Genomic DNA, 27,212 nt, shown 5'->3' with positions numbered 1-27,212 from the left:
TAAGAAAAATACAAGAGACCAGACCATATCAAAGACAGCTCAAAAGTAATGAACAGGTTGACATGTCTTCATAAGGCACCCTGAAAACTTGACAGTTTGAGGCTTAGGAGACACTTTAGTTGCTATCAGTTTGTCAGAAAAAGTAGATATAATGCAGAAGAATATTGGTCAGAAAAGTAATAACTAGCGATTTTAATGTGGTCGAGAAATATATAGACGATTCCTCCATCTTTATTGGTCTTTAAGGTACAATTGTAATCCATTGCTCACCGTTTCTTCAGTCTAAAATTTTATTATTAGAGATGGCTAACGCACACTTTTTTTTCTCACAGTTCTATTTGTCCCGTGTTCTTCAATGTCCCAGCAAGTGAGCGCAGTCGATACCCTACTGTTTGCAAGAAGATGTAGGTGAAACGTAAAAGAACCCGCTGGCTGCTGTCGGGCATACACTATTGCCGCAGGCAGTTGACAGTTGGTGCAATCCCAAAGGATCTGGTCAACAAGAGTGCAAAGTTTTCGATCGATTCCATTAAACATTTTCGAAAATGTTCTACTTTTTTCATGCTTAACAAATCACTCTTCCTGGAATAATGTGTATTTGGAATGTGGATTTTATACTTAAAAATGTTTTTATAAGTTAGCTGTACTTGGCATATTCGATTGCCTGACTGTCTTTTCTTACCAGAAACTTCTGATGTATTGAAAGTCTAAAACAGTTTTAAAAGGAATATAAAACGTTTTTGTTTCGTACAAAGCGTCTAAACATTGCCAGATGTACGACAACAGCATGGCCTGTGGCCCCGGTATGCATGCGCGCACATGCGCCCTTGGTCCTCTGCCTCCGAGGGTGGCCATGACAACGGCCGTTACACACCTCCAAACAGACGAATCTTTCCAGAACTCGCTCTGTCTCCGTGTGAAGCGCAGTGTCGGATCCACGATGTCCAAGAAGGCATGGATTCTCTCCATCTTCCAACCGCTGTTGCAGCTGCTGCTTCTGCTCCTCCACTCTGCTTCAAGTTAGTTGAAAGTTTTCTTTTGGATAGGTATCGTTGAATAGGATTGCTTGAAGATGCGCGGATTGATAAAAGTCTAGGATAAGCAGATGATGTTCAAGACACGCTGCTACTGTTTTTGTTTTAGTTTTTGTTATCAAAGAACACTTACTCAAGAAATTTATGTTTGGTTACCATTGATTATAGAAGACAACTCGGTGGGGAAAAGTGCTATAGAAGGCTTTTTATCTTTATATTCTTGTTATTTATTCTCTTGTGACGGATGTTGTTTGTCTATGAAGCTAGCTAGAATCTATTCATCTGTCCGTTTTCCAGTCCACGTAACTGCCTGTTGTTTTGTTAGGTGTTTTTTCTTTTGAGTGTCAGAAATTGCACTTTGAGAAAACTGTTTTGATATAAAAATTTTAAAATATTTTTGATTTAGATTAACGAACTGAGGTTAATCTCATTTTATTAATGTATTCTGTTTACTGATTTCTCATCATTGAGTGAAATTCGGTTAATAATATATCAAAATTTATGGAACAAAGTGTAGAAACATGTTTGAGCTTTATTTTATAAGCATTTAGCCATCTTTCAAACATTAATGAAAAGTAAATAGTTTAAGGACATAATTCTTGTAAAACTAAAGACAATATGTCAGCACATTATATGTACATTTTTGTCTATTTATTGAGATATACTTGATACATTAACTTTGGTGTTTACAGAAAAAGTAGTGTGAACTGAAAATGTTTATTCCAACTTGTATACAAATACGCAAATTTAAACAAGTAAGATTAACTAAAATTTATGTGACATTATGTAATCAAAGTAATCGAGGAAAGTACAATTGGGTTTACAAATTTAAATAAATTTTTAAAACATTTTTTTAGTAAATACTATTTATGACTGACTTATTGTTATTTGTATTCTCGATTTTTCTATTCTGAAACCATTCTCTCGATTTAAACGACGTTTTAACATTTCTCTTGTTAATTTATTGCATTATGTTTTCTATATTTTACTGTTTTTGTCTCTGCAATGTTCTTGGAGGTTCCAGCTGCGAAGAACTGGGTGCTTAGGTCAACTTCTCCAGATTTTTAATTTGTTCTTCTTTTTGTTCTGTTTGTTCTTTTTCTTCGCCTAAATTAAAATGTTTCTTTACAAATTTTTGTTTTGTTGTTCTTCTTTTCTTCTTTTTTCTTTTTTCTTTTGTGTTTTTGTTCTTTCCATAGTTCAATAAGTGAACAAATTTTAAATTATAATAAAGAAATAATACGTCGAGATAGAAAAACTACGTTAGAAGTTAATTACATATTTTAGGCCTATTTATCATGTGCATTACAATATTTTTAGAGGAGCATCCAGTAGCATAAATTTATATTAAGTGAATCATAATAATAACATTTTGAGGGACAAGCATTTAGCATTCATTACGGGGTAGACAGGACAGGTACGAACATAGGACCGGACAGACACGTACGTGTGTCGTCGTCTACCCGCGGCCCGTCGGCATGTATTGCGGGTAGTCAGAGGACAGTCAGTGCCACACAGGCTGGAAGTGTACATGCTTACATGCAAAACTATGGCTTAACCAAATATACAGGCTAATTTTCAATTAATCATTTTGTGAGGCTATAAATATATTCAAATGGCCCTCGGCAAAAAAAAAAAAAAAAAAAAAAAGGTTCCCCCATCCCTGAACACTATTTATATGAACAGGTTTATGAACAGGAATAAAATATTCACAGCATAGTTTTTTTGTTTTTTTGTTTTTTTGTTTTTTTGTTGGTTTTTTTTTTTTTTGCAGTAATTTGTAATTAGGCCAGGCTTAGTATGTTCATGTGATATCGTGAAAGAGGGTTACTTACGTAACCATATACGCAGTTGCTATGGACTATAATTGATTCTGAACCGAAGTGATCTGGACTGAGGGTTTGTCACTCATGAATAATTCATACCACGCTCGCCACTATCGTCATAAAGCGATCAAAAGGTGTCCGTGTCGTGGCTTCGGCACAGTAGCTATGCAAACTCCTTCTGGCTTAGAAAGCTAGGACTACAAGCTACAAAAAAAAAGAAAACAAACAAAAACAGCTTTTTTGCGTAATTGTATTGTTCCAATTAATTATTAATGCATGAATAACTTTTTGAAAATATGGTTGATAGTTGGAACAGGGTAAAAAAGAAACATTATTCTTTTGCAAACCAAGAGCAATAGACATATGCGTCTGACTTTCATTTATATTTTTTAAAAATCCAAATGCAACTTTTTCGATGCCTTAAGAGAAAAATAAAAACAAACAAGTTTTACAACGGTCATGATAGTTTTATGTTACTTCTCCTTTTAAACACAGTAATTTATCAGTCTTATCAATTCTAGAGACAAGAGAGGGTGTAAATATTATTTATGGTTCGATGATTCCATGGAGACAAGGCTGTCAGCAGGAGTAGCTGGCCACCGTTTCCCCCGTCACTTGGTGGAGATCGATGTGAATGCATGTTCACAAACATTTGCTCACCTCTCGTCGTATCTCGTTGCAATAACACGAGGATAGAGATGAAGTGAAAACAGGGGCTGCTACTTGGCCCCTGAACTGTACGAGTTGTGCCGCTTGAGTTGAAGGCGTGATGATTGACAATCGAACACTGGCTGACAAATGATTGACAGGTCGGAAAATAAACATTTGCTGGGCATGTGGTAGCAGCGGCAAAACTTGGTTAATAATAGTCGGGAGATGGAACAAAAGATGGAACTGGGTCATCGACAATTTCTGGATAAGTCCGAGGAGGCGCTGGAAAATGAGTTCGACGAGCTGAATGATTAGAGTCACAATCAGCAGTGGCTTCAATGTTGCATGAATTTATTGTCATCACTGTTTGAACAACCATATTAAAGATTAACTATAATCATTAGAATCAATGGTTATTAGAAGAGGGTGGTGATGAGTTTTATACTAATCGAGAGAGCAAACAGAAACAAAGAGAATAAAACCATGAATAAAAAAGGACAGAGAGAAATAACAGAGTCAAAATATTTACATTTAGTATCAAATGGTGGCATAAATATTTACATTTAGTATAAAATGACGGCATCGTTGGTGCCAGCCTAGCTCCAAGCGAATAGCTACAGGTACAGACGGAGAATAAAAGAGTGATGAATTATTGAAGAAATGGAAGAAAAGCGAAACTGGTCTCCTAAAATGATTCTGCTAGGCACACAGATATTAATGTTCACCAATACACTGTTGATAAATGGACTCGAAAGGAGGCAATGTACACTATACATTGTACAGCTGTCGGCGAAAAACCCGGATGTGTCAGGCCTTTTGTTAGCGATCTTACGCTTTTGGTTTTTTTAATAGTTTTTCTGTTTTATTCTTTTTATTCTCGAGAGAATATTAAGAGATTGGTAACTGCACATAAACGTGTTCAGATATACAGCTATAAAAGTGATTGAAGATATAGAATCAAATATTACTCATTTACAAACACAGATATACAAACACACACAGTGACACCTGTAGTATACACATAAATGGGTCTGAAGCCTGTTGGGAACCTACAACAATGGCTTCTTTGCCTGCCGAAAGGGAAAAGAAAGTCAAACAGTAAGTTGATCCTTAATGATAGGTCTTGAACCATGTCTGATCAAAATTTAGGGTTGGAAAATGCCCGTGCTGCTCTTATACAACAGAACTGACCATTGGACTTGCTTTTCCCTTTAACCTTTTAGGCGCCCATCTATGGCGTCGCAAAAGTCCGAACCAGAACTGAAGTACATCCTTGGCCTGACTATACACCATGGCTGTATCGCTGATTGTAGCCTCATCTCTCTCTCACTCCTTCTCCCCTAACCACCCACTGCGCCCTTATTTACAGCCACATGACAGGTAAAAACTAATAAAGAATTTATTTACCCCGCGACTGGATACCAAAAAGTTACTCGCGATGACTGTAAAATTTAATCAGAAAAGTGACTGCTTAAAGTTTAGGTAAGTACTGCTGCACGTTCGTTAGAAGTAAAATATTTATTGAGATGAGCAAAGAGAGAGAGAAAGCGAAAACTGAGTCTAGTCAAGACCCACACCATTTACTACGCTGCCATAGGTGTGTCCACATTTCCTTGGTACCATGGCAACCTTATGAATTTCTCATTTATTTATTTTTTAGTCCATTTTTATTTTCAGTCCATGCACGAAGTTTTCATGTCATGTTACAGTAACAAAGAGTTCTGCGCCACAGAATTCCTCTGTAAATTCTGTAAAGGAGGCTGACGTGTACATGTGCACATGCTGTGTTTTGAAGTATCTGTATATTTATATGTGTTTACAGGAGTCGAGTATGACTGGTCTTGTTTAACTGGATTATGTTTAAAGCAGTTTTATAATGTGTGTTCTTACTTTAACAGATGCTCACACTCTTGCCGGAGCTCTGCTCTTGAAGCTGTAAAGACACACACACGCACGACCCTCAAAATTTCACGCTGTGCATTTTCATCAACGCGTCCATTGTAGGTCTAATTCACACCCTTTATCTTTTCCGGCCGTTACTGAAGAAATGTTTTTCAAAACAATTGGACTTGATTCATTCAGTCTATTATTTTAAGAAAACACATGAACAACGTGGAGCTTTGTTAAAACTAAGACGAGAAGGAACAATGGACAAGTGACGGAATGGGGAGGGAGAGAGAGAGCGAGACCAACTAGTAAATACATTCTACATCCAGCGACAGGAGAAATGCAATTAATAATTTGTTAAGAAATGTGTATTAAAAGATCAATAACTCTTGTAGAGCAGGTTCTGGGTTGTCCCCACAATCAATTAACGGTTTGTAAAGAAAATTGTATAAAGAAAAAAAAATCAATGATGTCCTCATAGCTCCTCTTGTATTTCTTGCTCGTCGGATATGACGTGGACGGTTGAAAAGAAAGAACTGGATTCAAGGTAATGGACTTGAAGTGTACCGGATAAAAAGTCGTGCTTGTGAACACTGGCCAGTAAAAGAAGAAAACGAAGAAAATAACACCTTTCCATTTCAATTCAATTTTTTTTTTTTTTGGTTGTAAGTTTGATCATTGGTTAGATTGGTTTGACATTAATTTTTCACCAGACACCTCCCATTACTTTAATCATTTATTCATTTTGTTCGCTTCTACAGATTTACTTATAAGTGAAATTTATGTATATTTCCGCTTTTCCATGTTGATGTGTCTCTGCATTTTCCCACAGCTGCTCCAGCAACACCATTTGTACAGTCGTCATCAGGACTCAGCAGCACTTACTTTGGAGTGGCCGTGACCTTGACCTGCAATGTGACCCAAACTTCTTCGAGTCTTATGTACAGCTGGAAGTTAAATAGTTCGACAGTGCAGACAGCAGCGAGCTCTAACACTTACCTGGTGGATGGCGACGAAGCTGATTCCGGATCATATGTGTGTGTAGTTGAGGACGGTACGGGGTCTGCCAGCAGCTCGCATTCTTCTTTACAGTATCATGTAAGCTTTCACAAGTGTCACTATGTCAAATATTTTTATGTATAAATTGCTACATGAACTGCTCCCAACGTTGCTATTGTGAATTGTTATTTAAACTATCATGTAAGCTGCCCCAGGTGTTTTGAATGTAGCAGTCTTCTTCAAAAGGGCATTGGAGCTGTCTGAAGTACTACTAGCGAAGCGATCTCGTATAAAGTATCGAAATGTTAACAGTTTAGGATCACCTTGTAAGCTGTTCATAATGTGAGCAGTGTGGGATTATTCACTGACTTTGTTATTAGAAGATAAGAGTCAACAGTAATATGCAAAATGTCTCATGGAGACCTGTCCATACAGTGTGCGTTATAGCTATGTCAAGTCTTAACACTGTACGGCATCCTTCACAGTCCCAGATGTAGACTGCAGACTGCTCGTGTCGGTCTTTTACAGGGTTATGTGAGTTGTCCTTAATGTAAACTGTACTAAAACTGCCGACAAACTGTACGCTCTTCATTGGTTACTCGCCTCTTCCAATTGTTTCCCTTTCCTTCATTACCCTGCCTGTCATCTGCCTCAACTAATTATTCTTCTCGCCTCAGATCATGATACATGCCCATATCACATTTTCAATCTTAACTAAAATCATTAGCCGTTTCTTCACTTCTGTTTATCTGTCAGCCATCCCAGCAACACCCGTCATCACACACAGCCCGGTGACCTACGGTGACACCGTGACGTTGACCTGCAGCACAGCCTCCGTCGGCACCTGACCTACGAGTTCTTCGCCAACAACGTCGGCGTCAGCTCCACGTCATCAAACATTTACCTCGTCGGCCAAGTGACCTTTGCCAGCGAAAACACTGCCTACACGTGCGCGGTCTCTCACAACAACAGTCCATCAGAAAGTCGACAGATTTTCACCTCACAGGTACGAGAGCTCCACTCTCCCAAACATTTACAGCAAACAATACGCATTAACCTGCTCATCTTGATCGCCACGGCTACCAACACCACCACCAGCAACCGTGGCAAAGTCAGAATATGCACACGCCATCAACCAGATATTTTTTGTTTTTAAAAAGAGCAGAAATCGTTGATATCTTTTAGAAAGACTAGACATCGTTTATATTTTAACTGCCACTTTGAGTGCTTCCGTTAAAATCAAGTTGACGAAAAATGTGAAAATCATTGGCAAGTCGCGTTCCCAAGTTTTCTGTGTCTATTATTCGAGATTAAGCGCTTTTAATCTCTTGTCGCTGTAAAACACGAGTTTTACAATTTTTTTTCAATGGCAAATAATATTTAAACTCTTAAAACTAAAAAATGATGTTGAAAAATAAACATTTTCTCCCGTAGATCTATGATTTTTTTTAGGACAAACCATGCAACAGTAGATCTGGGACTGTTTTCGAGAATAAAAAGAATCCACGTTAAAACAAATTTGTTATTGATTATGTGAATGATGGATGATTTACCTTTGTGCCCTGAAAGTTCGAATTGGCTTTTTTTAACTAACCCTAATTTATCACCAAACTATTTTTTTTTTTTGCATCATTTGTTTCCAGTGAAGCCGAACAAACCGTCTGTCATCGACTCTGGCAACCGAGAGGACGGTGCCAGCCTCTCTCTGACTTGTGTCTCCACTAGCGACTCTTCAACTGTCCTCACCTACTACTGGTACAAGGACAAGAATCTCACGAACCATTTCCTAGACCGACAGATCCTCAACTTTACCTCCCTGACATTTTCAGACTCTGGCGATTACCGTTGCGAGGCTGCTCACGGCTCCGTAGTATCGGATAAGAGCGACCAAGTGGCTGTTATAGGTTTGATTCTTTTTGTGTGTGTGAATTACTGATATGATTACACCCAGTCAACTGTCATCCGATCTACTAATGAGTTCCATTGATCTCGCCTACATTTTTCATCTTCTTGGCTGTTTTCAATTCTACTAAATGAATTATTTATTTTAAACTTCAGTCAAGAATGATATATAATTACCTTAGTCAAGAATGTACCACTACACGTTGTCAAATTCTATCACGCTGTCACACGCACACTCTATAGTTTGCTTTTTAACGAAAACTAGTAATAATAAAGCTGTACACATGCAGTACAGAAGACATTAACAAATTTAAATTACGAAAATAGAAATTATGCAATGAAAACAAAGGCAAAAATTTGACTGCATCCACAGCTAACCCTTCTCTTCTTTCCCATCCCTTCTCATTTGCGTGTCTACAAACAAAACAAACCAGTTTGCGACACTCGTGTCTTAATGACTAAATAGAGTCACTGATACCGCATAAAGTAAGTGTAAGTGTAAGTGCAAGTGTAAGTGTAAGTGTAAGTGATGGTCTTTATATGCTTACCCACAGTTAAGCCACAGACGCCGAAGGTTACCGTGAACACCAGCTCTTCGACAGTGGAGGAAGGCAGCCCTGTTGCCTTAGTGTGCCAGACGAAGTCAATCACCAGCTCGAGGACCGTCACCTACACGTGGTTCGACGAAAACAGCATCATCATCAGCGGTCCTCTGGCCTCGGACACTCTGGTCAAGAGCACGACGAACTTCGCCAGCGCCGGCCTCTACCTGTGCAGCGTCAGCGTTGACGACATACCATCCGACCTCAGTGCTGAGTTTCAGCTTACAGGTAGGACAAGAACCGCGAGACAAGTATGACACAAAGACCCACCGAAAGGTCGGACATAACTGACAAACTCCGATAGACAGATTTGACAAGTGGCACGTGGCATAGAAAGTTATAACTGACAAGTAAAAAAAAAACAAACCATAAAAACCGGTGACAGATGACAAACGCAACGGGACAAGTATGACACACGTGATAAACGGCACGAGACACCTGACAAGCCCCTCAGTATTTTTTTTTTTTTTGAGGAGGCGGTTTCTCCTTTCCTCCCTGGTTCCTACGCTACTACGCAACTTAAAACAGGTTTGACACATCTGACACAATGACAGGTACGGCAAGCTTGACAAGCACTATATTTCATCTGTGTCACTTTGGACAGGCACCACAGGCTAGGTATATCTATCTCGACATACTCTCACTTAGAGCCGAGTGAGTGATTGTTCACCCAGCCTCTCGGAAAAAAGTAATGAACAAACCAGTACGTTATGGCTTTCTTTGTACATCCACTTCGACGAAGATTTCCAAGGATAAATTTGGTATTTAAAGAAACTCCAGCATAGTATCTTAATTTGTTTCCAACAGCATTCAGGTATAAGAAAGAATATAGGATGGATAAATCACTCAATAAATAAATCAACCAATCAATCAACCTTGATGCTCTTTCCCCAGTGCAACCTCAAGCTCCCCACGTCTCCCTTCTCCAAGCCCTGCCGCTGACCGACCTCGACACTGGAGTGACACTGGAGTGTAGTTCGCCGTCTATCGGTCAGACTACGGCAGGTCAGACGCTGCAGTACTCTTGGTATGTACCCAGCGGGATGTCCACCTCCAGCCAGTCGGGGCGAACTTTCACCCTCAACGTCACCCTGGCTGCAGAGGGCAGCTACACGTGTCAGGTCACCAGGAACGGGGTCGCGTCCAGCATCGGCGCCGCCCTCAACGTGACAGGTCAGTGATGTCAACGTTGTCTTGCACTCTCAAATAGAACAGTTTCGAGGAGGTTCTCTCGACAACAATACGACAAGTGTTGCTGGGCAGAGCCTTACCATAATAGGTTTGTTTTTGACCCAAGAAAAAGTAGTAGACAAAGACAAATGCACAAAATTTTTTAAAAAAAAATCATTGTTTTCCAAAACTTCCGTTTATGCGCAGTGAGGCCACGCCGACCTTCAGTGGCTCCTGTTGGTGAAGCATTAGTAGACGGAGCCCAGGTCAACCTGACCTGCAACACAGCCTCCACCCCGAGTACGGGCCAACCGTTCACCTACCAGTGGCTGAAGGACGGTACCTCGTATGGAAGAACAGTGCGCGACCTCGAACTGTCTCCTCTTAACTTCAGCAAGGAGGGTTACTATACGTGTATTATCTATCACAAGGGGACACCCTCCCAGAGCAGCTTTGTTTATCCTCTCAAAGGTTAGTGAATGAAATCTACGGTTTGGTCTTCGTTTATTGTAGGGATAGTGAAAGTGGAAGATATATTTTTTTTTTCAAAAGCAGATTGGTGTATAACTTTATACCAGCAGATCATCCATATTGCAGAAGTCGCTACGTACAACTGAAACCAAGGGAAAATCATAGAAAAATTTGTTCTTCGCTGCTTGGATTTCAGAATTTCATATTTATACTACCTGAGGAATCTTTAAAGACAAAATAGGTACACTTTAGAAAAAAATTGTTTGTTTGTTTGTTTGTTTGTTTGTTTGTTTGTTTGTTTGTTTGTTTGTGTCACGTCACGAATGGCTCACGAAGATTTTCCTCTCAGTCCAACCCCGTCGACCAGTGGTAAGTGGACAACCTAGTGTGCAGGAGAGCATGACCGTGACCTTAACCTGCACCTCGCCATCTACCGGCTTGCTTGATCCAGTCACATACAGGTGGAGCCTCAACGACCAGGTGTTACGGGTGCTGATCAGACATACACCATTGCTAGCGCCACCTTCGCCATGTCTGGAGACTACTCGTGCAGCGTCGCTAGCAACGGCACCTTCTCTGACCCCAGCGACACCTACACACTCCAAGGTCAGCCTTGACCAGAGCCCCCTCACGGGCTTGATTAACAAGGGGTGGGGCGTTTATCTACCCAGTGTTGATCTTTTCCCTTTTTTTTTCTTGACACAAAGAGCAATCAGAGAAAAAATGAGGATGGAGAGTGTCATAAACCTGCAGAGAAAGACAAGCAGGCGGGAAGTTAATTAATTATTATCTGAGCTGTTGACAGGCGAAACATCGAAAAAAAGTGTTTTCATTTAATGATTTGACTTTTTATGTTGTGCCACATAGCGTATTGCATTGCTTTCTCTTTGTTTACCTCGGACCTTGCAGTGATTCCTCAGACGCCGATGATAATAAGCAGTTCAGCAGATGGTCAGCCAATTCTGGACCAGAGTTCAGTCAGCCTCATGTGCGGTACAGCCTCTCAGCTAACGGGCCTTGAGCTTTACACGTGGTACGAGACCTAAAACATTTATACAGCTGATAAAAATAAGGCCAACATAAGTAACTAGCTCTTTGGAAACAGAAATATTTATTTGTTCTCCTTCTGAATCACAATTCTCGAAGGAGTGCAACTTTGTATCTCTTTCTCAGTGAGCTTGGTTACCCACTTGTTTGTCAACACATCTAGTTTCTGTTTGCTTCATTTTACTGTCTGTTCCCCTAGCGTACTCTCGCTGCCACGTGCACAAACATGAATGCACGCGTGCATGACTAAGACACGTGCTTGACCCTGACACCTTCACGCCCGTGCCTGTCACCATGACATCGAGGTTTTAATTGAGAAATTCAACTTAACAGGTATTTCAAAGGGATGCTACTACAGAGAGAAACTTCCGTGTATTATAACATTTCCACGGTGAGCTTCGTTCACATGCAGGCGACTACAACTGTTCAGTCAAGTACGACGGCGCTGTCTCTCACGTCAGCACCAGCTACGTCATATCCGGTGAGAGTGAGCTGAGAAAGGTCTGAAAGGTTAAAGAATTTCATAAAAATAATTAACGAAAGCGACACTATTTTGATTGAATGTTAAATTATCTTATGCTAGAGAATTTCAGTTGTTTGTTAAGTATATATATATTAAGTATATATATTTTGTATGAGATAGACACAGGTGAGGTTGTTGGTGTATGTGTGCTAATCTGTGTTAGTGTTTTGATGTGCATGTATGTGTGCTTTTACTGGCCTTCCTATTTCATTCTATCAGCTCTCGTCTCTTCCTCTCTTCTTTAACCTTTTTTTCTGTCCTCTTGCTGTCTGTGGTGGTCACAACGCAGTGAAGCCACAGACGCCGACATTGCAAGTGGAGGGTACCCCAGTGGACGGGTCTGCCCTGACGCTGACTTGCACCACCCCGTCCACGCTGCCCTCCGCAGATCCCAGTCGAGTGAGATACGTGTGGAGCAGAGATATCACTTTGGCAAACATCAGCAGCAGCCGCTATACCTTCAAACCTACGCTTAACGACAACGGCGACTACACCTGTACCGTGATGTTTGACTCTGTATCTTCGGAACCCAGCGCATCAAATACCATCAAAGGTCCTCTTTGATCTCCTTTTAACTTTCACGCATTCTGCCCTTTACTCCGATTTCTTAATAAATCAAGCTGCTTCGGTACAAAGAGTAAAGTTTTTTTTTTTAATGAAAATAAAATTGCACCTGCTCGAGAAAGGACTGTAGCAGACTATCACCTGAGACCGGAGCCCTCTCCCTCTCCTGCTTCCCCTACAGATTTCCGGGAGAATATGGAATTTATCAGGAAAGAAAAGGCATCGGCAGGAAGGGGTTAGGCTCCGTCTTCCCCCACACCACCCTAATGAATAAACTGTAATTATCAGGGCATTAGATGGGAATCATCAAGACAAGAGCCTAACTCTCCTCAGAAGCTAAAATGCTGGACACAAGGGCAAGTGCATTCTGTTACTCAACTTCTAGCGCTTGAGGTAGAATTTCTCTGTATTATTCCCTGATTTCCTTAAAACATCAGCCAAACTAGACAGTCAAGAAGATTTCTTGAAAGGTGCCTCGGCAAAATAAAATAAAATAATCAAGTCTGAAAGTTGTTTTATTGCAAAATCGTTAATAAATTGTAAAGACTGTTAAGTCGCAATGATGTCTGAAAGTTATGAGTACGCTTCACACGTTTCTCGTTGACATTTGCAGTGCGACCCTCACGCCGACTATAGCTGGGGCCACAGAAGTCCCGGAATTGCAAAATGTCACGCTGACCTGCTCCTCTGCTTCCCAGATTAACATCGCTTCCTTGACCTACACGTGGTACGGAGTGAGTGGCAGTGACATCAGTTCTTCGTCCACTGGCACCTACTCCATCTATCTTGTGTCGTATGCTGACAGCGGGAGCTACAGCTGTGAAGTGACTTACGACACGGCTACATCGAACAGAAGTGCCGCCTACGTTCTTAAAGGCATGTTACTTTATTTACTTATTTATTTATTTGAGGTCATTACACTCTGCGCTTTTCGTGGCTATGATAGGAATGATTCGAGAGAGGTTCCAGTTTCCTGTGAATTGATTTCTTAAAAAAATTAACAATTTTCACACGTCATGGAGCTGCGCTTTTAAAAAAATAATTGTTTATTAAAAAACGACAAACGGGAAATGAAACCTGTAACGAAAATAATTATTTTTGAGGGTTTATAAAATCTAATGACATTGCAATGTTTTTGCGAACAGCTATTTTCAGACCAAAGTTCTTTCAGTTTTGTTTGCACCGGTCTCGCTGTGGACTGCTCCTCGATCTTAAAATGAATGCAGCTTAAAAACGTTTGCTAGTGAGAAACCGAGCAGCTTTAAACAGCAGCAAGAAGTGTTTCCTAAGACAGACAAAAGACACGAAAATAAATCAGACCAGAACAGGACCAGATCCCCCATTGTTGTGTCTGTAGAGGTCTGATGGGCAAACTCTGTTCACTCACATAATGAACGGCGAGCTTTTGGAAGTGTCTGAACGAACAGACTTCTGCCTCAGCTGATGTCTTCTGGTCTACGGAAATCTAGTCAACACTATGATGTACATTGTTTATATAGGCAAGGTTTGGTTAAAATGTAAGGAGAACTAATAAGGTGTACTTTGGGTTGTTTCTGTTATCCTTCGAAAAGAACGAGAAAGTCTTTCCTTAAAAAACAATTTGTATTTTTAACCTTAAGTTTTGACTCTTGAAGAGGGGACAGCGCTATGTACAGGACATCGGCCTTATCAAAGAAATTTTCGTCACAAAATTTTATCTTTTCGAGCAATTTTCCAAGTCTAAATTTCTCCCGGTTCTGTTTGTTTTACGAAAATTTCTTAATCTTAAGTTATAGTTCGCTCAAGTTTAAATAAAATATGATATCACTGTGCATGCCTTGCATTCCACAAGGAACCTTGTCACTTGTCTGTCGTCTTTGACTCGCAGTGAGACCCATGACGCCTGTCATCTCTAATGACGGAAATCCAGTTCTGGATGGCGGGACCACCACTTTGAACTGTTCAACTTCCTCTTCAGGAGATTCTTACAAATGGTTTGTTTAGAACTGCAGTATCTTGCTGAACTTGTGTATATTCATTTATTCATTTGTTTTTCCAAAACTACTTTTTCAATTCCTTACATGTGAATGGTGTCTTACTCCAGAGTTTATCTGACTGGTGCAGACATAATAATCACTTCTTCGGCAGAAAATCTGGGTGGGGAAAAAACTCGAAAAAGTCGCGGATCGCAAGTGACATAGAAATAGATACCGGACAGAAAGGACACGTGCAAACTCCAGTAACGTTCTATGTGCTCGGCTGTACTAGCTTCATATTTTAAAGGCCTACCAGCGCGAATAATTTTGTGTTTGTTTGTTTTTGTTTTCTTGTTTTCTTGTTTTTTTTTGTTAAATGACTTCAAATAAGTCCAGAAATAAGTCTATTTGTGAAACCCTAATTTTTATTGTAGGCTGCAATAGTTGCATAAGGTTTTATTATTGTAGTCTGATTTTTGAAAACTGAAAAGTGTTTAGCTTCTTTATATCTCTGTTTGTGTGTGAGTGCGTGCCTGTTCGTGCCTGCATGCTTATCTATGCACACGTTGCAGGTTCGACACCACAGGCAGCCTCATTCCCAGCCAGAGTAGCTCCACCTATCAGATCAACCCAGTCACTATGGCCAAGCGGGGGTCGTATAGGTGTTCAGTTGTTTACAACAGCATTGAGTCGACCAAATCAGACCCCGCATTCGTTCTGCAAGGTAAGCGAAGGGGCAGCCAAAGTGGTGAGCTTCTGACATGAAAACAAGTTTTCTATTGTTTGTTGAGTTAAATCTACCCTTGTTAAGACACAAGAAGTTAACGGGTCGACATAACTTAGCTATGTACCTTAGTGCGACTAACAAATATGCGGTTATTTATTTGTTGTTTGTGTGGATTGGAGGACGAGGATGATGGACATGAAATGAGCTATGTCATTGAACGCCATAGCTAAGGTTGTGAAAGTGTTGTCCTAACATATAGCCTTGATCTGGCAAAAACAAAAACAAACAAACAACAACAAACAAACAAACAAACAAACAAAAACAAAACACAAAACTAGAGAAAATGAGGTTCAAATCTCTTTTTAAAAATGAGAAGTTGAATTTCTTGTATCTTGCGGACAAAACGAGTATTTGCTAAAATCTGATAAATCTGTAAGTTATGGTGCGCTCTAACCAAACCAAGACTGCACTCAGTATAGGCTTCTATGTCTGCTGGAAGTTGAATATGTTTGACTCCTGTAAACTGAAAGGACAATCGTAAATGTCACTTATTCTTATTATCAAATCTTTTTTTTTTCACAAGACCTACGAGCAAACGTACTGTATATCGTTGAATATTTTTGTTTGTTTTGTTTTAGTCAAACCAAAGGCACCAACCGTCTCTGTGTCAGGAGGGCGAGCCATAGACCAAAGCCCTGTAACTCTTGTTTGCAGTTCAGAGTCGGTCACAGCAAGCGCCAGTGCCACGTACAAATGGTTCGAACAACTCAGGCTTTGAAATCTCACTGGAGACCAAGAAGACGTACACCATCAGCACTGTGACCTTTTCCATTCATAAGTCCAGCTTTCAGTGCTTAGTCACCTTAAACTCCATAGAATCTGACAGAAGTGTTGTCTTCTTACTGGAAGGTGCGATCTTATTACCATTGTCCTCGGGGATCTTTTCTTTCTCATCATTTTTATCTTTTTTGTCATCAGTCCATAACGTAATTCTGTTGAAAAAAAACTTTACTGTTCCTTTTCAATCCAAAAGAAGCATCTCAGTCGGAAAATACTGATACTTGGTCCCAAAAGTGTCTCTAACACTTGACTAATGAACACTGATTTATACTGCAAACAAAACACATGTCTTCATGTCTTGCTAGCATCATTGTAGATGAGAGCTCACGTCTCGGAAAAACAAAAATATTCTTGAGATTATTTCTGACTGTTTTGTTCAGTCTTTTCTCTTTTCTGCGTGTTTCACTCTAAAGATCCTTCTAAACCAAACAAGGACCTAACGCTTGACCACGTTTGGCCAGGTATGTGCATGACGGTTGCATAAAATCTTGGTCAGACTTGCTCAAACGTTCGTCCATATATGTTTGATTAAGATGTTCAAGAAAGTGTTTAAACTGTAGGTAGCAATTCACTTGCGTACGTCACTGGTGTTGCAGTGACGCCACAGACGCCCATCATCACAGGAAGCAGCATGGTGGTTGAGGGATCTGGCATTGCACTGTCATGCGACTCAGCCTCCTCCTCAATGCCGTCCCCGGTAGTGTGGGCGTGGACGAGGGACGGAGTCTCGATTGGAGTATCGTCACAGCAATATGCTTCCTCAGGTGCAATCTTCTCTGACATGGCGGCCTATACGTGCACAGTGTCAGCTGACGGCGTCCAGTCTCTCCCCAGCTCCGCGTTTTACCTGTCAGGTACTTACATTCACAAAGGACCCATTTATGTTTAAATGTGCACAGAAATATGTACCAAGACATGCACGTACGCATCTCTCTCTATATATATATATAGTAATAGTATTGGGAGGCTTGTAATCTCTCTCATTAAAAGTTGATCCTCTCTGAAAAGACTTTCTGGCAGATGTAGGTTAAAGTCGCTGGTAGATGGTTGGTCCACTGCGAGCTTAGTGGCCACAGACCAACGAGTTCTGTCCCTCTGTGAGCAATTTCAAGGACTATGGGACAAGGCTGGACTGATTGAAGTTCTCTTCGTCTGGTCCTCAAAGTTTTATTCTTAAGAAACCTTTTGCACAGCTCCAAACAAAAAACAGCTTGGGCATGCGGGTGTCCGACATGTGGATAAAAATAAGCTGTTCCTCAAATCTACTTAGCATGGCTTCAGTGCTGGACAGGTTAACCTTCTCAACGACCTCATTGTTATTATCTATGATGAACAGCAGACAACTCTGGTGTAACCAATACAGCAGCTGTACATACCTGGAGAACCCAGGCCTCTGCTCCGTATGACACAGTCGAATTAAAGAGGTGGTGGTAAACCTGGATCTTGGTTGACATAGGCAGAGAGTTGTTTTTCTAAACTTTTCTTTCGAGGCTGCTGAAGGAGGTGTTGGCTACAGAGAGGCGATTGTCGATGTCATATACTGCATACGCGTGTATATAAATTAAAATGCATTATTAGAAGTACACTATATATATTTGCGTACATTCATATGTATGAATGCGTCCACACTAGGAGTACTTGACAATGAACTGGCGTGTTTGCGCTTTTCTCTTATTTGTTCTCAGTGCAGCCCAAGCCCGCCACACTTACAGGTAACGCCAGTCTGCCGCTGACTGACGGAAGTCCCTTCTCCATGCAGTGCAGCACAGAGTCCTCCCCAACCGACAGCCTGACCTACACCTTCACTAATACCGACACAGGTGCCAACCTGGCCACCAACGTCCCTGACAGCAGCTACTACCTGGGAACTGTGACCTTACAGACTTCGGGGTCGTACACCTGTAAGGTGACGCATAAAGGCGTCGACTCCAGACGTCAGCAGCACACTAGTGTTGTCAGGTGAGAGGCAGACGAGCAGAAACTCCTAAACACATTAGGCCTTTCGTTTTATACATTTACTCCGCCTTCATATAACTTTTCCCCCTTTCCTTCTGTCTCCTATTCTGAGTCTGCTGCCAGCTCACCACCACCTTACCTGTCGCATTTTGATTCTTCATCAGCCATGGCCCTTACCAAGACAATAACGGCACAGAAAATAGCAATTACTGTGTTGCTTCGATAGTCCTTGTGGGATTTTGATTTCTGTTTCTGTGTTGCTCACGCAGTCCTGTGTGCATCATCATCATCCATCCATCCTCCATCATCCTCCATCATCCTCCACCATCCATCATCCATCATCCTCCACCATCCATCATCCATTATCATCATCCATCCATCATCATCCATCCATCATCCATCATCATTGGGCAATTGCATGAATAATGTCGTTGCCGTTACAGTCAAACCCCAGACCCCTGTCGTCGTCAACTACAACAACCAGAACGCTGAGGGAACAGACGTCTCCCTGATCTGCAGTACGCCCTCTGACCTCAGCAGCGCCAGTGGTGGGGTCATCTTCATGTGGATCACACCGAATGGGAACAAGACTTTGTCAGCCAATCGCTGACCCTGTTGCGGCTGACGTTTGCTGACGCCGGTGCATACAGCTGCGCCGTCACCTACAGAGGAGTCGCGTCGGATCGCAGCGCCGACTACACTCTTCGAGGTTTGAGAACAAGTGTACCACGTGGTGTGCTGTGTCAGGGTCTGATACTATTAGAAAGCCAAATTGTAATGCTTTAATTAGCCACTCCATTACTTAATCAAAAAAAAAAAAAAAAAAAAAAAAAAGGACGAGAAAATGTTAGCTAGACAGAACTCTAGGATTAAAGTTTCGACGCTGGCCTAAAACAACTGCTGATGTTGTCTTACCTGTCGTTCAGTTGTCCCCCCGGCACCTGTAGTCAGCGGTGCGGCGGTTGCGACTCAAAGCTCTAGTATTACCTACACCTGCACTACGACTTTCACCTCTACACCCTCGACTCTGACGTATGAATGGTACAAAGACACCAGCCTCCTTACCGGCAGTACCTCTGCGAACTTCATCATCTCTCCTGTCGTCTTCATCAGCGCGGGGGCTTACAGCTGTATGGTCACTGCCAATGGAGTGAAATCGGACTTCAGTCAGCCACTCACCTTGACAGGTAGGAGGCCTTTGCTTCATGTGCCAAGTACAAACTGTTCAGGCGTTGCTGAGATGTAGAAATATATATATTAGGAATGTTCCACGAATGAAGCAGAAAAGTGGAAGAATGATGAAAGAGAGAGAAAATGTTCCTCTTAATGCAAAATTCCCCTCCCCCAGCTCCCCAAAAAGATTGGTTTATGCAAAAGCAGACGAATTTTCGGAAAGACCATCAACCATTCCGTACATCGACTATCCGACTAGTCATTCATTTACTTAATGTCCTCAGTGAAGCCTCTGACGCCGACTGTGACAGCAGAAAGCAGCCTGCCAGTTCCGGAGGGAGGCAATGTCTCCATTACATGCAGGACTGCCTCCGAGAAGCTGATGACCGCCATCGCGGCCTTCACCTTCTACGACCCCAGTGACGTCATCGTCGCAGCGAACGTCAGTAATAAGACATTTACCTTGACTAGCATGACCCTGGCACGTGCGGGCAACTACAAGTGCAAGGTCATCTACGACAGAGTTTCTTCCGACGTCAGCACCACCCCGCTGCTGGTGACAGGCAAGCATCGCTACAATCATTGATCACTAATCACTCTGGTCACGTGGTCAGGTACTAGGCTAGCGTGGATTTGTTTTTGTTTTTAAATGGCGATGCGCCTGCTCCTGTGCATGGTCGTGAAGATCTAATGAGCTGAGATATTATTATAAATATTATTATAGCTGGATGCTGGTAGACCGTTGGGATTCATTTTCTCTTGTTGACGACCGCAGTGAAGCCTGCGCAGCCCACGGCGCAGACGACCGCAGTGCTTCCGGTGGAGGAAGGTCAGAGTTTGACGCTGTCGTGCCAGACGTCGTCCACCATGCCTGCCGGCGGAGTCGTCGCCTACTCGTGGAGACAGCCTGGTGGCAGTGTCATCGCCGGGGCTGTCAGTGCCACCTACACGCTGTCCGATGTCAACTTCGCGAAGGCTGGAGGCTACCAGTGCCAGGTGTCGTACAACGCCCTGCCATCCGACTATAGTGCCGTGCTGACCGTCACAGGTACCTCACTTCTTGGATATTGTTGTTGTTGTTGTGGATGATGATGATGAGGAGGAGGAGGAGGAGGAGGATTTTCTGGAAGTCTCATAGTGTGTTCGACACCTCTTGCAGTGAAGCCAGCAACCCCTTCTTTGAGCGGACTGTCTGCAGGACAGGCGAGCTCGTCGTTGTCGCTCACCTGCAGCTCTCCTCTGTGGACTTCATTGTCTTGGTGACGTCCCCCGGTGAGACGGTCATCAAGAACCAGACCAGCAACACGCTGACCTTCTTACCTCTGAAGCTCAGTGATGGAGGACGCTACAAGTGTCGTGTATCCAAAGCTGGAGTGGACTCCGCCTACAGCTAACGAGATCCAGCTAACAGGTCTGTCTTCCTTTCTGTCCTTTTTGTTTCATCTTCTTTCTTTTACTCACTTGTATTCTTAGTTTTTCTTTGTAATGCTTGTCCTCATTTTTTTCCTTCCATCTTTCTCTCCTCTATCTTTTTTAATTCTTCTCAATATTATCTGGTAGTGTGTAAGTATAAGCACATAAACACACAGCGCATGCAGACATAAATACACATTCATACACGTACCAAAACATGCAACACACACACACACACACACACACTAACAAACACATACTAAACGCACACGTTGTCTCATTCATTTGTCACCGTCTTCATTGTAGTGTGTAGTGATCACATGGAATGTGCGACCTTTCAGTTCAGCCGCGGACACCGACGCTGTCCATCTCTCCCACGTCGACAGTTGCTGATGGCAGCAGCGCCACCTTCACCTGCAGCAGCAGCAGCCAGAGCGAGATGGCAGCCGAGGGTTACAATACCACTCTGTATCTTAGTAACGGAGGCACGTTTACATCGGTGTCCCCACCCACTGCAACGTGGCCTTACGTCATCACCGCCAGCACAGCTCAGGCTGGGCAGTACGCATGCTCTGTCACCTACAGACAGGTGGAATCACCGAAGAGTTCTGTGGTGAACCTTTTAGGTATAAACCGTTTGAAGTTCAACGTTTAAAATTAATGTTAAGAGTACTAAAAAGGTTACAATAAAATAAGTTTGCTCTACAGGCAAGAATTTGGTATCCAAGTTAGAACATCTTGGACGGCTTTATACATACTATACATCAGTGATAGGTGTTACATGGGATAGCAAATTATACGTATGTCGTCTTGTGTTTTTCCGCTCACCACATTCTCATACACACACGCGCCGACACACACACACACACCTACGAACATACGCAGGGACACATTGGTTTAGCACGCAAGAAATAACGAACGGTTCGGCAGTGATGAAAAAGCAGAGGTGGGAGGAATCTGCTGACTTTATCACCGAGGTTTGCTGTACACAATGTTATCGAAGCTCCCTGTTACATAATGTCAGTGAAAGTTCTCTGTCATCGACAGTCAAGCCGTCCACGCCCGTGGTGAGCTTGCTTCAGGCGATGGCGGTGGATGGCAGTGCCGTGTCACTCCAGTGCGGCACCTCCAACCAGACCGGCCTCTCGTCCACGTGGACGACGAACAGTAATTTCCAGACGACGAGCAACAGCACCTATCTCACCTTTCCAAATATTGCTTTCACCGATATGGGCATCTACTCCTGCATGCTGACTTTGAACTCCATCAATTCAGACTACAGCGCCACAGGCTACAGTCTTGTGGGTAAGGACTATAGGGCAAAGGGTTTACCTGACATTTTGTTATTAGTTTTGGAGTTGATAAGGTTTAAGGATTGTCGAAACTTGCTCATGTTAACTCATTATATAATAAATATATTTTAAGGCATGTAACGTTATAGTAACACTATTATTAACACTAGCGTATGAGGAGTTGTAAACAGCGTATTTTTTTCCCACTGGCTCTTGTTTATTCGTGTTCATATGCATGCTGTATTTTTGCCGGCATTTTGTGGTGTTGAGTAAGCTCAGTAAAACTTTAGTGGAGGTCAAAATACTTCACACACTTCGATATGTTTCGGGGTAGTGAAAGCAAGGTGGGAGAAGCGGGAGGAAAAAACAAAAGGTCGGGTAAGAACATCAAAGTGAGCGTTGTCATGCCAGTACCAGAGCAGACCGTTGGTTGCAGTCAAGCCCATGGCCCCGGTCATCACGGGGACCCTGACAGTGGAGGAGGGATCGCTCCTGAGCCTCACGTGCCAGCCACAGTCGTCGGGCATGCCCACCCCTGTGACGTATTCGTGGTCAAGGGGCGTTACCACTCAAATCTTGCAAATCAACGCCGTGACATTCTCGGATGCTGGCCAGATCACGTGCAAGGTATCTGCCAATGGTATCGATTCCAGCCCCAGCTCCGTCGCGTCCGTCATGGGTGAGTGTTGCAGCGTGTGACTCTTTAATAATATGTGAGTTATTTCCCTCAAAATCAGTTTAATGTTACTCTTACTCCCCTTCCTCCTCCTAAGGCAGCAAAACTAATATTTTTTGCCTCAGAATCCATGCACAAGGCACTGCCTTTTATCGTTCAGCCTACGAAGGCACCTGTGTCACGTGACCTCATCTCGTTACAGTACAGGTGAAAAAGCCCAGTCTGACAGGACCCTTCAGGCTTGTCTACCATTGCTGTCGACGATGGTAGCGAGTCCGTCACGCTAAATTGTTCCACGGCCTCCCAAGTCACGCCCACCACAGTCACGTGGTACGGAGAGCAAGACGTCGTCATCCAGGGCCAGAGCAGCGCCTCCTACACGATTACCTCCCCGAGTCTGGCCAGCAGCGGCAGTGTGAAGTGCAGTATGACATACAACAGCGTGGAGTCTGCGAAGAGTAACACCATTTTGCTGGAGGGCAAGTCAAACATTTCTTTCCTTGCGTGGCTGAGGTTAACTTTGGTTTGTCTTGTGAAGACGTCCCAGGAGTCCATTGTCTTTGCCCGAGAATCTTGCAAAGTGTCTAAATTACTGAATGCAAAAAACAGTAAAAAAAAGAATTACGGGGAATGAACTTTAAAATGATAGAACAGAAATAATATGCGTGCAGGTGTAGAGGCAGATTACGTGGCTACAATGAACATGTGTAAATGTCAGTTTTTTTAGCACAGTATAATATTTACAAGTCGACTATTTTACTCCAATATACAGATCACATGTTACATGATGACAATGTACACATCATGTGTCAGCTAAATAAAGACAATGTATAGATGACATGCTGGCTATATGAAGTAATGTACAGACTACGTATTGTTACAGTAAGACCAAGGCAGCCCGTCCTCACTGGACCAACGACTGCTGTAGCCACCAACAGCTCTGTGACTATGACCTGCAGCAGCGCATCCAAGCCACCAGGAGCCGCTACTTTGACCTTTAGCTGGAAGAAAGATGCAACGACTTTGACAGGTGAAACAGGAGCGAACCTCGTCATCAGCCGTGCGCCCACAACCGCCGCAGGACAGTACACCTGTGCCGCAAGTTACCTGAGCGTGACGTCCCTCGACAGCAGCACTTTCCGTCTCACAGTGCAAGGTCGGTGAAGAATTTTAATCATGCAAATCTGACAGTGCTGAATATAAGAGAAATAAAATAAATACTTTGCACTAACACTGGGGGTTTTTTAAATGAAAAATTCCTAGTCATAAGCAATTTGACTTTTCCAGGTCCTTTCTAGGGTTGTGACGTTTTTTTAGATTCTCTGTACGTGTATGCTAACAATTTCTTCACGAACCCTACCTGATTCCTTTTTATCCCTCTGTGTTCTCTCGTGAGGGTAGATCCACCCGCCAGCCTACCATCAAGCCGTCTTCACAGCTGGTGAGTGTCGGCAGCAAAGTGACCCTAACCTGTGAAACCACCTCGACCCCAGTCACCACCTTCACCTACAGGTGGTCCAAGGACGGGGTCAGCATGGCAGCCAGCGGCCAGACCTTGACGATAGATCAGGTCCAGTCCTCGGATGGCGGAACTTACACCTGCGCAGTGGTTGACAACTCAGTGACATCAGCCACAAGCAACGCCTACCAGCTGACTGTTGTCGGTGAGTTTTTATTCGCGTATTTTAAAAGACAACGTGTTCGTTAAACCTATCCTGGGTTCAGCCCAGAGGAGGCTAAGACAGCTTCCTCTAAGCAATGTCTCGGAATAATGTGAAAAAGACTGAGACTTCCTGAGACTGCCTTGTCCTGGAGTCTTGAAAACACGATAATGATGAATGGAGGAAATCATAAGGGTTCCCATAGAGCTACTCGTATTACTAGTCACTCATGTCCGTTACTCAGTCTCTCATACATGTGTCATACCCTCTTTCGTGTGTATAGCTCCTCCCAGCAAGCCCACTGTATCTGTCTCACCTGCTGCGGTTACGCTCGGCCGTCAGTGAACATCACTTGTGACATCAGTCCAGTCCTGTCGGCTTCACTTACTCCTGGACTTTCAACAGTAGTAACCTGTCGAGCACGTCACAGACAATTGTCATTGCGTCCTTCCAGGAAGCGAACGTTGGCTTCTACACTTGTGTGGTGACCTTTGGTACCCAGCAGAACGCCAGTGACCCTCGCCTTGTGGCAACCATCTGTGAGTCCCTTCCTTCATTCTCCTAAATCTTAATATCTTTACATCGGATTTTCAAGGACAAGTGTTTGTGTTTGCGTGTGTGTGCGTGCGTGCGTGCACGTGTGCTCAAGAGAAGGAAAAAAAAAGAGTAGAATATGAAGAAATTTTTTTTTAAAATGTCTGCGAGTCATGTTATACCCCACGACTCTCATGACCCCTGTGAGTCCCGTGTGATCCCCGAGTCCTCATCAGCCGTGCGAGTCCCAGCGGGAGGGTGCAGCAGTGAGTGCTCGCTACCTTCACACTACAGCGTCATTTCTCGTCTTCTTGCTCTTCATCTCCCTCAGATGCTCCCCAGTCCCTGTCGCTGACGCCAGCCATCCCACCCACCTCGTTAGTCGAGGGCGATTCTCTCACCGTCACCTGTGCCGCTGCATGCAACCCCACCTGCACGTTCCAGTGGAGCAAGTCAGGGACCAGCACCCCGGTGTCGTCGGTGTCGCAGCTGTCCCTTGAAGTGACCGCGCAGAGCGCTGGCACCTACACCTGCACAGCATCCAACTCAGAAGGATCAGACCATCTCCTTCAATCTCTCCGTTCTTGGTAAGACAACGCGTAAAGCAGATTAAATCTTTTGCCAATGGTCTAACATTCTTCCAGTTTTGACCGGTTGAGAATGATCTTCACGTTCCTGTCATCGTGGATCATATGTTATAAGATGATATATTAGAATCCCATGACTAATCACTGAACCAAAATACTGAATATTAGACTCACACGACTAAACTCAAAATGCCTTCTCAACCTACATCTTTTTTTTTCTGTGACGAGGATCCACAAGGCATTCGTGTGACATACTACATCAGATCAGACAAACAATAAAAAATCTAGTGAAGAATGAAAAGCTCAGAGACTGTGACTTATGTTTGTCACAGCCACACCGATCACACCCAGTCTGTCCGCCCTGCCCAGCACCTTCACCAGCGGTCAGTTGGTGACGTTGACCTGCAGCAGCACGACCCCCAGGGCCAGTGCTGCCCTGACGTACACGTGGCTGCAGAATGACGGCGTGCTGCAGGGTCAGACCTCACCTGTGCTGCAGATCACCAGCTTCAGCAACGAACACACAGGCCGCTATGCTTGCAAGGCTGTCGTGGCCAGCAGAGTGTCCAGCAGCAGCAACATGCTAGAGCTCGCACCCTCAGGTCAGGTGGTCAGGTCCCTCACCTGTGTGTGCGCGAGCGTGTCGATGTCTGGATGCTCCTCTTCTCTGTGTGTGTGTGTGTGTTGTGATGTACAAACTCTGTAGGGTTTTTCAGGAAAGTTGACATTTATTGATAGAGTTGAAAGACTTTAGTCCTTACATGTTCCACGTGCTGGTCGTGCAGACGCTCCAGGGAAACCCACGGTGACGATGTACCCGGATGTACCCTTGGAGAATACAGGTGTACAGTTCAGCTGCAACGCTACTGGCTCCTCCTACCACTGGTACTACAACGGTGAGGTCGTCGTCAACCAGACGGAACAGAGTTACAACATCTCCGCCGTCACGCTGGCCAATCAGGGAAGCTATGCTTGTGACGTCATCAGTGGCACCAAGCTACTGAAATCACTTCGCAGCGACGGCATCAGTTTAACGATAAGATGTAAGTCAGAGTCGTAAGCTGTTTTTGTTTTTGTTTTTTATTATTTTGGTTTCTGTTTAAACTCACAACAAGTGGAAGGCTGGACACAGTGAACGAGACAAAAGCGCCTCCCACCATCACCCGCTCCCGCTACTAGATGTCGCTACACATATCGACGATATCCACTGCCTGGAATGCTGTATGACGTCGATGATAAACAGAAAATTAGAATTAAATGACAAGACCGAAGCTCTGCTTTTTCATCCACTTGTCTCCTTTCTGTCTCATAGACGGCCCGTCAGCAGAAAGAGTAGTGGTCACAGCAATCTTCAGCAGTGAGGCCCTGACCGGAGTCTGGTACAGGATGGGACCTACAACGTGCCCCCGGGTACCCAGGGGGTCATGACCTGCAGTGCCAACTGTAACGAGGTCTGTTTGTTCGAGTGGTACAAGGACAGCAAGTTGATGGCCGAGGAGGCCACCCTGACCCAAAATTTTACCCAGGTGCAGCAGGGCGAAGGCAACTACTCCTGCAAAGCGACCAACAGCCTCGACTCCTACTCCGTGGCCTTCTACATAAGGATATCAGGCAAGAATAAAGCCATTTAGTATACACTTCTAACCGAAATAAAAACAGACCTTGCTAGCCAGCCATACTTTATTCCAGTCCATGCGCTTCTTCCTTGTTAAAAAAAAATTA

The 27,212-nt window shown here is 43.3% G+C and overlaps 4 protein-coding genes across 4 annotated transcripts; all 4 read left to right on the top strand.

The window, feature by feature from the left end:
- Window positions 1-926: 926 nt before the first annotated feature.
- On the top strand, window positions 927-7,279 carry LOC112573416 (sialoadhesin-like). Its single transcript, XM_025253772.1, has 3 exons — window positions 927-1,019; window positions 6,231-6,496; window positions 7,154-7,279. Exons 1-3 carry the CDS (start codon window positions 941-943, stop codon window positions 7,190-7,192), a joined length of 384 nt encoding a protein of 127 aa, XP_025109557.1. The 5' UTR covers window positions 927-940; the 3' UTR covers window positions 7,193-7,279.
- LOC112560648 (carcinoembryonic antigen-related cell adhesion molecule 5-like) lies at window positions 7,217-13,423 on the top strand (the record flags this gene model as incomplete). The annotated part of the gene is made up of 10 exons (XM_025232634.1): window positions 7,217-7,403; window positions 8,041-8,301; window positions 8,854-9,129; window positions 9,796-10,074; window positions 10,279-10,542; window positions 10,892-11,148; window positions 11,452-11,575; window positions 11,923-12,070; window positions 12,402-12,665; window positions 13,290-13,423. Coding segments are annotated over 7 exons (1,527 nt in total), but the record flags the coding sequence as incomplete, so codon positions are not given.
- LOC112560647 (sialoadhesin-like) lies at window positions 11,469-27,096 on the top strand. Its single transcript, XM_025232618.1, has 21 exons — window positions 11,469-11,535; window positions 12,002-12,070; window positions 12,402-12,618; window positions 13,290-13,552; window positions 14,544-14,649; window positions 15,204-15,355; window positions 16,073-16,267; window positions 16,795-17,052; window positions 17,884-18,157; window positions 19,226-19,341; window positions 19,612-19,890; window positions 20,103-20,375; window positions 21,082-21,366; window positions 21,788-22,045; window positions 22,469-22,711; window positions 22,948-23,187; window positions 23,592-23,864; window positions 24,202-24,372; window positions 25,823-26,092; window positions 26,276-26,533; window positions 26,803-27,096. Exons 1-21 carry the CDS (start codon window positions 11,469-11,471, stop codon window positions 26,916-26,918), a joined length of 4,383 nt encoding a protein of 1,460 aa, XP_025088403.1. The 3' UTR covers window positions 26,919-27,096.
- On the top strand, window positions 18,654-20,716 carry LOC112573409 (carcinoembryonic antigen-related cell adhesion molecule 1-like). The gene is made up of 5 exons (XM_025253758.1): window positions 18,654-18,863; window positions 19,081-19,341; window positions 19,612-19,890; window positions 20,103-20,375; window positions 20,487-20,716. The coding sequence occupies exons 2-5, from the start codon at window positions 19,287-19,289 to the stop codon at window positions 20,588-20,590; spliced, it is 711 nt and encodes a 236-aa protein (XP_025109543.1). The 5' UTR covers window positions 18,654-18,863; window positions 19,081-19,286; the 3' UTR covers window positions 20,591-20,716.
- Window positions 27,097-27,212: the final 116 nt, after the last annotated feature.

This window comes from Pomacea canaliculata, linkage group LG1, assembly GCF_003073045.1.
Source record: "Pomacea canaliculata isolate SZHN2017 linkage group LG1, ASM307304v1, whole genome shotgun sequence".
In the NCBI taxonomy this organism is placed as follows: domain Eukaryota; kingdom Metazoa; phylum Mollusca; class Gastropoda; order Architaenioglossa; family Ampullariidae; genus Pomacea; species Pomacea canaliculata.
Note: the sequence above shows the minus strand (reverse complement) of the source record. Positions and strands in the feature narration are given on the sequence as shown.

Excerpts from the sequence above, each read along its gene's own strand:
- LOC112573409 (XM_025253758.1), top strand. The coding sequence starts at position 19,287 with ATGGTCACTGCCAATGGAGTGAAATCGGACTTCAGTCAGCCACTCACC. Across the intron at positions 19,891-20,102 it reads CACCCCGCTGCTGGTGACAG|TGAAGCCTGCGCAGCCCACG; the intron begins GCAAGCATCGCT and ends TGACGACCGCAG. Across the intron at positions 20,376-20,486 it reads TGCCGTGCTGACCGTCACAG|TGAAGCCAGCAACCCCTTCT; the intron begins GTACCTCACTTC and ends CACCTCTTGCAG.
- LOC112573416 (XM_025253772.1), top strand. The coding sequence starts at position 941 with ATGTCCAAGAAGGCATGGATTCTCTCCATCTTCCAACCGCTGTTGCAG. Across the intron at positions 1,020-6,230 it reads GCTCCTCCACTCTGCTTCAA|CTGCTCCAGCAACACCATTT; the intron begins GTTAGTTGAAAG and ends ATTTTCCCACAG. Across the intron at positions 6,497-7,153 it reads ATTCTTCTTTACAGTATCAT|CCATCCCAGCAACACCCGTC; the intron begins GTAAGCTTTCAC and ends TTTATCTGTCAG.
- LOC112560647 (XM_025232618.1), top strand. The coding sequence starts at position 11,469 with ATGATAATAAGCAGTTCAGCAGATGGTCAGCCAATTCTGGACCAGAGT. Across the intron at positions 13,553-14,543 it reads TGCCGCCTACGTTCTTAAAG|TGAGACCCATGACGCCTGTC; the intron begins GCATGTTACTTT and ends TTTGACTCGCAG. Across the intron at positions 20,376-21,081 it reads TGCCGTGCTGACCGTCACAG|TTCAGCCGCGGACACCGACG; the intron begins GTACCTCACTTC and ends GCGACCTTTCAG.